Source organism: Neltuma alba, unplaced genomic scaffold, assembly GCF_004799145.2.
Source record: "Neltuma alba isolate B1F8T4 unplaced genomic scaffold, ASM479914v2 tig00012787_pilon, whole genome shotgun sequence".
NCBI classification, from domain to species: domain Eukaryota; kingdom Viridiplantae; phylum Streptophyta; class Magnoliopsida; order Fabales; family Fabaceae; genus Neltuma; species Neltuma alba.
In genome coordinates, this window is record NW_021637189.1 from 25,128 (window position 1) to 35,665 (window position 10,538).

At 38.4% G+C, this 10,538-nt stretch overlaps 3 protein-coding genes and 1 pseudogene across 3 annotated transcripts; 1 reads left to right on the forward strand and 3 right to left on the reverse strand.

Annotated features, from left to right (window-relative positions):
• Positions 1-303: 303 nt before the first annotated feature.
• Positions 304-1,797, reverse strand: LOC114730947 (uncharacterized). Its single transcript, XM_028918060.1, has 3 exons — positions 1,790-1,797; positions 1,384-1,426; positions 304-840 (listed from the first exon to the last, which is right to left on the reverse strand). Exons 1-3 carry the CDS (start codon positions 1,795-1,797, stop codon positions 304-306), a joined length of 588 nt encoding a protein of 195 aa, XP_028773893.1.
• Positions 1,798-2,058: 261 nt separating this feature from the next.
• On the reverse strand, positions 2,059-3,404 carry LOC114730941 (uncharacterized). Its single transcript, XM_028918055.1, has one exon. It carries the CDS (start codon positions 3,327-3,329, stop codon positions 2,337-2,339), a length of 993 nt encoding a protein of 330 aa, XP_028773888.1. The 5' UTR covers positions 3,330-3,404; the 3' UTR covers positions 2,059-2,336.
• Positions 3,405-4,597: 1,193 nt separating this feature from the next.
• On the forward strand, positions 4,598-7,827 carry LOC114730942 (protein CREG1-like; annotated as a pseudogene).
• Positions 7,828-8,300: 473 nt separating this feature from the next.
• LOC114730948 (UPF0051 protein ABCI8, chloroplastic-like) lies at positions 8,301-10,534 on the reverse strand (the record flags this gene model as incomplete). Its single annotated transcript, XM_028918061.1, is given in 5 exon segments — positions 8,301-8,731; positions 9,653-10,122; positions 10,125-10,185; positions 10,188-10,429; positions 10,432-10,534. Coding segments are annotated over 5 exon segments (1,095 nt in total), but the record flags the coding sequence as incomplete, so codon positions are not given.
• Positions 10,535-10,538: the final 4 nt, after the last annotated feature.

The window sequence follows — 10,538 nt, forward strand, 5'->3', positions numbered from 1 at the left end:
TGCTGTAAGGGGCGGAGCTTCAGTACTCTGCTGCAGTTCATCTTCTTCTTCCATCCCAACTTCCTCCCCCTGCGCTGGGAGTAGGTCATCGGTGACCATGTCTTCATGCTGAGGATCATGAGAGTGCGACCGTATCTTCACCTTCTTAGTAACGCGATTATCGTCAGGGTGGGGCGGCGAGTTTTCTTTTGCGTCAAGCTTGAGCGGAAGAGAGCATTCCATCCTTCGTAAACCGAAGACCAACCTACGTGTGAGCTCTTTTTCCTCAGTATTTTTTTTTATTTTTTTTATTTTTTATTTTTTTTATTTTTCCTCCATATGTGCCATACACTCTCTAGCAATCAAATTGAGGGCATCCATTGAGTCAGAATAGAGCACAACCATGGGATGATTATATAATTTCCCAACTTCAAGACCTGTCCGAATAGCCACCAGTTCTGCTTCTGTAACTGAGCAAGTGCCAATATTCTTTTGGAATCCGACCACCCAATCACCATCGCTGTTTCTGGTGAGGCCTCCACAGGCTGCGTGTTGATCATTCCAGACTGAACCATCAACATCGATGCGGATAGCTCCCTGTGGTGGAGGTGTCCAGGATATTTCTTGGTTACCTGCAAACTGAAAGATCTGATGTTTGAGTTGGTCTCCCACTATCTGCTCCATGAGTAAATGTTGGACCCTGTACCCAAGTTCTCTTGGGGTATCCGTTTTGCCTTCAAAAACTAATTTACATCTGGAGGTCCAAAGAGTCCAACAACCAAGACTAAACACTTTAATCCAGTTATGTTTACGGTAGACTCCTCGTCCTGGGCAGTTTTTGCTATTCCACTTAAGCCAGTCCTGTAAAGTTCCAGGGAAAAAACAAGAATAAAGGTTAGGATTTAAAATAAAAGACCACAACTCTCGTGCTTTTTGACAATCTCTCAATATGTGAATTATACTCTCCTCTCTTTTGCACTGAAAAGGACACTCATTCGATGTTGATAAACCTCTCTTTGATCTGAGTGAGTTAGTGGTAAGTCGCTCATGAGACACTTGCCACATAAAATAGATCAGTATTTTTTTTAAACCAAATAACAGGAAGAGATTAGTATGACTGACAAGTCTTTTTCCCTTTTCAAACAAACCGCACACACCACCCACTTATTACTCCTTCAGTGTTACAGCCTCACAGGCGCAGAAGAACCCTGAACTTCAAGAAATTCTACTCAACATAATTCACGAATGTGCTGTTATGCCAGCAAAGCCAATCCAAAATAGCCACAAGCAAATGACTTCGAGTCAGAATATTCAGCAATCTTGATGATTTTCACTGACGAAATTCTCAACCCAAAAAAAAAAGAAAAAGAAAAAAGAAAACACCAACAACAACAACACAAGTACAGCTAGCATTTGATCACAAGTTCCAATTTCAGCCTTCCCCATCCTGCAGAAAAACACAACTAGTTCATATTCAAACAAATGAGACTTGCACAGTTTTCACTGCTCTGTGGTTGTGGATCACCATGGCTAGCTTTCTTCTCAAAATCCCTAACAATACATTAGTCCAGGTGCATCAGTTTGTGGAAGGAACTACCATCTTGAATAGCAATTGAAGCACCTCTTCAATAAAGTCCATATCATTATATTGTCAATAAAATAGGCGTTTTAGATCGATTTTCATGTCCACCAGAGCACATTTTTTCTAACTTTCTGATATTCCAACAGTTGCAGAACTGAGGTTCTTGAATCAGACCAAGAAAATGAATATGATTGAACAGAGGCCACTGGAGGAACTAATAAATCATACCATACCATCTCAACGGACCAGGGAAGCCATGATAGTCAAATTGGCTGTTAAGGTTACATAACACCGTTTACCTGGCACAAACACTGTCCTTGAGTCACAGAAATTATGCGTTGTTTCATTTTCATCTATAATTATTAATTCATAACTATTATATCCTATTCTTAAGTATCTTAAATGATGCCAATGATTTCAAACCATTGGCCAGTTTAAGGCTCTGATCTTATATATGCGAACGATTAATTGTGTTAACCACTACTCGAAATACACAGTCATCAAGAAAGAACTTATATTTTTAACTACACAGAATCACGTCATACAAACTTATAAGGACAGGGTAAAAATCAGCATTCAGTTCCAGAAGTTGCAGATATAACGCCACATAGACTCAAAAGCAAAATTAGAAGTTAATAACACGAACAAATATATAATATAAATTCATTTATACAAAGTGATTTTATTATCCTGCCAAGAGCAAAAGGGAGGACAGTTCTACTAGAATCGTATGATTCATCAATTCATTCGCCACATCTAATAAGATTGATCAATCTCAATGATGAGAGCTGAAACCATTCATGCCCGATTCCACCACACTTGACTTCTGCAACGCCGAATTGTCTTCTTTAATCTCTCCGTCGCCATCATCGTCAGAATCCAAAGTGAAATGAGCGGAATTCTGAAAAGACTGCATTTCCGCTCCGATGGGCCTATATTGCGTAGAATTCACGGGAATTCCATTTTTCCAAGAGACTGTCGAGAAAAACCCAACAAACAATACCACTATGAGGGCAAGATGGCAATTGAATTGAAGCGTAGCGATTGCTCTACCTCTGTGAAATTCAGGGTGTCCCTTACACCATATAGTGTAATTCCCTCTGCTCACTTTGCGCAAGGAGCAGCCATGAGCCATCCAACTAGTAAAAAACGACAAACCCATTTGGAGAAACCACGTTCCTTGTAAAATCAATCCAAACCCACGAGTCAGTCTTGGCAGATTCGATATCGGGGAATGCAATTCAAAGGTTGTAGATAATACACAGACGGCGATAGGCACTAGCAACAGATCATAATAACGATTTTCTACTCCACTGGGGTCTTTCCTCTGAAGGTAAAACAACAAAAATTCTTCCACAAAAGCAAAAACCCCAACCAAGCCGAGCAACGAGGAAGGCAAATGAAAAGAATTCGAGGCATGAACCATAAGACCAAGGACGGAGTACAATAGGAAAATCAAAGCAACGGCTAACACTTGCAATTGAAGGGCTGATCCAACAGGGTCGCGGGAGATTTGAGCATCCATAAGTGATACCAAGGAATTTACAATAACGAAAAAGGAAAAGACGGAGACAAAGAGGAAAGACAGGGAGGAGGGAGCGGAGGTTTTCTTAATTTGAGAATTCGGTTTAGAAGAAGCTGTGGTTGAGTGAAGAGAATTGGGATGAGGAGGAGGAACATGGGCATGGAGGGAAGAAGCGTGAAAAGCTTCATGAGCCCCAATGAAGATGAATCCACCAGCCGCGACGGCGAAGGAGAGAAACTCCATTGTGAAGTGAAAAACACTCTACTTCAGTTTATGATTTTAACCGGAGAAATGGGGATCTCGACGTTCCGGCAAGAAGAAGAAGAATTCGGGTTGGCAAGAGAAAGGGTCAAAGACTGCTGCCCTGAAGGCAGGCCGTGGTATTTTATCTGGGTAGTCGGGAAGCTATATTGCTTTGTAACTTTGTTTCTTCTGGCCTCCGGCAGGGTTGGGTCGGGAAGTTCTCGGTCCAATCCTCATATTCTGATGGGCCTTCTTCTATGTGTTGTTTTCGACCCATGACCCCTTACGGGTGATGATATCCACATAAAAACAGTATTAATATAGGATTAATATTTTTATTGGTGGTTGCTCACGGATTGATTGAACTTTAATTTTAATTTTAAATCTTGTAATTTTACATCATGACTTGTGGTTCCTCACAGTAATTTGGTTGGAGTTTATCAACATTAACTTTTAGCTAATTTTATTGAGTAATACTTCCTGTCTTAATTATAATTATAAGATCTTGTTTGTAATTTACAAATAAGATTTATAATTAGAATAGAAGGTAATATATGGATTAAAACTAAAATTCTTTAAAAATATAATGAAAATCAAAGTTTATTAGAAGTATAAAGATTAGATAAGTTTTATTTTTTATTCTTGATTTTTTAATAAGTTTTTTTTTACTAGCAGGTTTTTTTAAGAGGTTGTGGTTTTAGTCTTTACACCTAACAATATAATTCAAATTAGCTTCTAGTAAAACTATAAAAACTAAAAGTTCTGATTAAAAACTATAGGCATCAAAACCAAATAATTAAAATGTAAGTGCAAATAATAATATAAATATAGTTATCAATATAATTATTTATGATCCATAAATATGATCATTCAGACATTCACTCATTTCGAATTCTTTATAAACATAGGTATTTTTTAAATGTTGTACCAGTAACTCAACAGAATGGTTTAAGATAAAAATAGGTATGATCCCGTAAAAAAAAAAAACAAAAAAGGTATGATCCCGTAAAAGAATTTTGAAATTATTTAATCATAAATAAATAATTTTTTTTATAAAAATATGTTGTTATTTATAATTTTAAAAAAAATCTGGAATATCTGTTAAAATATCTGTGGTGTTCGCATCGTATGGAACAACAGATGATCCTGGGGGATATATCGCGTACGCCCTGACGAGTTGCGAGATTTTGGCTCCTACAAGATATCGTGGCATCCTGTCTTTCTCTTCGTCTGTCTTCATTTTGATACATCAATACGCACTGCCGGGTCTACCAACAAAGTCATCGTCTCCCGGGTTCTTCGACTTCCCCACTTGACTTCAACGCAGAATATGGGAATCTTTCTCAGGGTCCTGCCCCTCTTCTATGCCATCCAATTCGCCTCCTCTTTGATGGGCGTCCATGGGCGATCACTCTTGATCACAACGAAGCCCGACCCGGATGCTGCTGCTGCCACTGCTCGTTGGCTGGTCTCTCAGAATTCCTGGGGCGTCTTAAAGTAAGTTCCCGCGCATCCCCCAAAGTGCCTGATCCAATCTCATGACTTCGTGTTGCTCATTTCCCGTTTGTACAGCGGTTACTTTTAGGATGATTGACTGTTTGTTAGGTGATGCTGATTGATTGTCATTTTGGTAGATTTAGGTTTATGAGCAAATTGTTATCATATTAACGGTGCATCGATTTCTTCAATGTTAAGTGCCGGAATTGAGTGTTTCAGCGTTATGGTTCTTCTCATCGATATTGAAGGGGGTGGAGAGGTTGATTAATTGTGAATTATCTCAACTTCGATTTTAACTCCCACATCTGACGTCGTTATAAAGCCAAAGTTGAATCCTCGAGGCACATTGCTTCTTTCACTTCCTTTATTATATGGATCATCTCCCTGATGGAAATATTGGTTAAGTTAATGGCGGCTTCTTGTTGTGAGATGTTCCTCCTGGAGGAGGTGTCCAAATATGGAATTTTAACGCAACTTTTTCAGTTAAAAGTTCGTGGCTTATTATTTTACTGATTGATTATGTATGCATTTCCAATCATTATGGCGTTACTTATTGGGCTAAGTATGTAATTTTCTTTATTAACAATGAATACTAAATTCTAAACTCATGAAGCTCCGATTATGCTTCAGAATCGTTCAACAGTTTCATAGTTAAACCAAAGAAGTGGCATATCCTCTTGGTAACTCCTGCTATTGTAATCTGTACTGTGATGATCTGATCTCTTTCATGTATTTATCTTGTGAAACTCAAACATAGAAGCTACAGTCTTATATCCTTTGTTTCTCTGCAGTACCATCTCAAGCGAACTGGGTGGCGCGCCCTTTGGGTAAGGATGTGTTGCTTTTATTTTAATATTTCTCATTCTACATCACCAGCCTTTTGAATTAAAGAATTCTTGCGCTGAAGGTACACATTTACTAATATCACATGCTTTAAATTTCATTGATTAATATCAAATGCTGTGAAAATTGTTTTCACTAATTTCAAGGACAAGAACTATTATAATGTACCATAGCAATAATCATTTTAACCTTATAGCTCATGCAATAGAAGTTAAAGCTCCAGCTATTTATCATTACTCCATTGTAACAGTACTCTAAATTTTCTCCCATAATCTATTTCAAAAAATAGTTGTAACATTGCATTAACTATTTGCAGGAATGTGGTATCGTTCAGTGATGGACTCCCTGAGAAAGGCAGTGGCATCCCGTACTTTTACTTGACAACTTTAGACCCAACAGCAAGAAACGCTCTGAAGGATGAAAGAGCTTCATTTACAGTCAGTGAGTACCCTCTTGGAACGTGTGGCAACATAGATCCAGAGAATCCTACTTGTGCCAAAATTACTCTAATCGGAAAGGTACTGGAGAAAATGAATACTATGGAGTCTGACTGTACAGCATGCGTAACCTGCCATCAAAATCTTACCTTTTCTGGGTTTTCTTTCTCACACTGTGGAGTTAAATTATACCATTTGGTCTTCATTCATATGCTTGCCCCGTTAGAACATCATATCTTTGCTGTAATTTATAGTTTTTTGTGTTTGTCAAGAGAGCTGACACGAAGAAGGTTCTCAACCCTATTGTTGTCCCTCTATACCTGGTAACGAAGATTTGCCCATGATAGTGGATACTCTCCCCTTTTTACTTGTATACTATTTTGCTCTATTTCCATGACATTAATGTGAGTGTTTGATGTTTCCCAGGACCATTTGAAATGTTATCATCAGAATAACAAGACAGCTATAATTTGAAACATCTTTCAAAACTTGATACAGCTCTTACCTCATTTCTTGCAAATAGCCGCAAGTATTCAATTCGTTAGGTTTACTGCCCGTTATCAAATCAGAAAAAGTCAGACAATTTATTTACCGTGGAAACGGAAGTCGTTAATTTGATATTGTGTTGCCTTTTTTTTTTTAGGTGAATGATAATTTGTTGCTTTTATTTTGTTAGGTTTCTCCATTGTCCAAAATAATTTTACCTCTACAGCAACTGCCTTAGAGAAAAGGAAAAACCATAAAGAATCCTATTTTTTGGAACGCCTTTTATATAAATAAAAGCCCGTGGAAGTTGGAATTTGACATCTCTGCATTTCCATTTCAGCTGAAGTTAGTTGACAAAGAAATCCGAGGAAGCCAAATTTGCTAGAAGTGCCTTGTTTTCCAAGCACTCAGAGATGAAGGGTAAATCCTAACACAATCAGTGGATCCAAAGCATATCTTCATTCAGTGTTCATATGACTAGTTGTGAACTTGTGATTACCACCTTCTTACTTTCACAACATTGATTGCTTCTGATCGATTCCTTTAATGTTTAACAGGCTGGCCCAAGGATCACGACTTTGAAGCCTACAATTTAGAAATCGAAAGTATATTTCTAATCGATTGGTTTGGTGGTCCGAAACCTCTCACTGTGGCGGAATACTTGCATTCGAAATTGTGAGTATTGGAACAGAGATTCTATGTTTGTAGTGCAATAAACAGAGCACACGCAGAAATAGATTGTTGGGAAAAGAAATGCTCAAACCTGTGCAGCAAGTCTTGAAAATTAATCCAGTGTTGAGTCATTTCTCAGTTTTTGATGTTATGTTTACTGATTCATCGTTCCTTGCAATTTGGGACTGCTATCACAGGAATAGTATCTCCGTCAGTCGATGAGTGCTCTTCTCATGGCGGTTCCTGTCGTTGGCAATCGGTTATTGTGCATACGATGAATTTGGAGCATTTGTAAATAAGATCTATGCTCAGTGTAAATGATCAATATTACACCCGGATCTTAATGCATCGCAAGGGTAAAATGGGGACAAGTCATATTGACAATGTGTGCCCCGGCAACATCCCATATTCTTTGCTCATTAGTTATTAGTTAGTGGGGTCAAATGTTCAGTGTTTTTTTCAATGCAGCAATTGAAACGAATATTTCATAAGTCAGTGATTGGTTTTCGCTACCTGTCAAATACTGAAAATCTGGTCTGTAATAGTAATTCGTTCCAATATCTTGCACAGAGCGCCCCTCTCCTATGGCACATAAGAAGCTTTTCGAGCCGGCGTACATTCGTAGAGAAACAATCTTTCTTCTTGGGGTGATAATGTGTCGGGTGAATGATTTACTTTTTATATTAAAAATTTCTCATTAAATTGGTCTTAATCTTTCTAATAGACGAGGTCCATCTTTCTAATACCCTCGTGTTTCATTTTCATATAAACTAGCATTGATTAGCATATTTACTTAAAAGTTTGAAAAAAGTGTGTTACACAATTCATGAATTTTGCATCATATATAGATATATAAATTTGAGCTCCCCCCCCCCCCCGCCCCCCGCCCCAAAGCGGAGCTCACTTGCCAAAACAATGGTAAGATGCTAAAGATCTACATAAACAATGATATACCAAATTAGCCTAAAATATAAATGAATCTACATAAGTAACGGTATTTAATGATAGGCCATGCCACACAACACAAGACTGAAAATTGTTTTCGCGATGAACATATATTATTGAGACTTCAAAACTCAGCCATGATTCCCATGCCACACAATCTGAGACCATCTATTCACATAGTCTATAATTCCCTCCTTGTACACTACTTTTTCGTCTGCAATATAATTACTACAATCAAAATTCGAACGCTGGCCCGAACAAGTTTCCTTTCGGGAACTTGCGGTTTTGACCCTCTCAAGTTGTTTAACCTACTGACCCCTCAAGTTTCAAGCTCATTAGCTGGTTCACCTCAGAACCAAATTCATCAGGAAGCTCATTAAATACGTCACGGCAAAACCCAGATATCATAGCAGCCATGGCTTTCTCGTAGTCTATTCCTCTCTGTTGAAAGTAAAATAATTGATCTTCACCGATTTTGGAGGTACTAGCTTCATGTTCAATCCTAGCGGTGGGGTTTTTAACCTGCAAAAGTAAAGCAGAATTAGAACATAATGCATGGTGCCTGTTTGACATGGCGAGAGAGAGTGGGGGAGGGAGGGATCAATCAGGAGAGGAAATCAACATGGTGATTATAACTCGACACATGCCAGAGACATATTACTCATTGCCCTCTTATGGGAAAACTCTTGGTCAAAAAGAGAAGACCCTTAATATACCTGACGACAACATTCCTATGCAAATATTTCATTCGGAAAAGCTTTAGCTTCTCTGAAACAGAACAAAACCTCCGACATTTTGACCACAGAAAATTCCTTTAATCCAAGGTGATTGGAAAACATGCAGATAAGAATCTAGATGCACACTAGTGTTGGATTACTAAAGGATGCTAATAATTTTAGTCTTCTTCAAACAAGATCGCCCTGAAAGTAACTACCTGATCAGTTGTATTAAAAGTAGCATGATTTTATGCTGTAAAATAACGTCCAAGATACCAATATTTTTTCCATGAAGCAGAATAGTTATGAAAGGAATAACCATACGGACTCTTTTGAATTTAATTAATTTAGGGTCTTGTCAGATGACTTTCACCCCAGTCTAATTCTTCCTTTTTTTTTCTTTTTCTTTTTCTTTTTCTAGCCGACTCAACCTAGTCTAATTCCATTGCAATTGTTTGCCATCATTTTTTTTTTTCTTTATATTAGCTCACATCTGATTCCGACTTACTGAAGTACTATTTTATCCAATTCATTTAGCAAATTTCTAACTTGACACAGTTTTAATTGAGGGAATCAACGTCCACTTGTTGCTTCCTTCTTTTGATCTCTATGCGAATAACCGACACCGTTTAAACAGTTTGAACCACAAGTATTACACTGATGGTTACATATGCAAGCATGTGCAGAAATAAGGCATTGATTAGAGACCCAAAAAAACAAGCGTTACCTGTATGTAAGGATAGGTATTGGCCGCTGCCTGATCACCGATGAGCATTGAGTCACATTGGGAGGAATTTCGAGCATTCTCTGCTTTTGATTGAACCTGAACAAGCCCTCTGTAACAGTTCCTTGAATTGCCAACTGATATACCCTTAGAAATAATCCTACTCTTTGTATTCTTCCCTTTGTGTATCATCTTCGTCCCTGTATCTGCTTGTTGATGATTATTTGTCAAAGCAACCGAATAAAATTCACCGACAGTGTCATCTCCCTCCAAAACAACACTAGGATATTTCCAAGTAATTGCCGATCCTGTTTCGACTTGTGTCCAGGATATCTTAGAGCGAGCCCCAGCACAAAGGCCTCGTTTTGTGACGAAATTGTATATTCCCCCCTTCCCTTCCTCATCCCCAGCATACCAATTTTGCACAGTGGAGTATTTAATTTCTGCATCTTCAGCACAATACAACTCTACACAGCAGCATGAAGCTGGTTCCTATCGTAAGAAGGCGCGGTACAACCCTCCAAATACTCCACAAAAACTCTCTATCATCCGCAACTATCAAAGTCCTCTCAAACTGCCCCGTTTCCAACGCATTGATTCGGAAATACGTTGAAATCTGCATAGGACACTTGGTGTCTTTGGGTATATAACAAAATGACCCATCACTAAACACTGCTGAATTCAGAGCTGCATAGTAATTATCTTCGCTAGGAACAACTCTTCCTAAATACTTCCTCACCAAATCTGGATACTCCCTAATAGCCTCAGATATTGAACAAAGATAACGCCGGCCTTCTCCAGTGTCTTCCTATGTGTAGTTGCGATCGATACGCTGTCTAGAACAGCATCGACAGCAACATTAGCCAACCGGTTCTGCTCATTCAAGGGG

Excerpts from the sequence above, each read along its gene's own strand:
- LOC114730941 (XM_028918055.1), bottom strand. The coding sequence starts at position 3,329 with ATGGAGTTTCTCTCCTTCGCCGTCGCGGCTGGTGGATTCATCTTCATT.
- LOC114730947 (XM_028918060.1), bottom strand. Across the intron at positions 841-1,383 it reads CTTGTGATCAAATGCTAGCT|GACTGGCTTAAGTGGAATAG; the intron begins GTACTTGTGTTG and ends GGAACTTTACAG.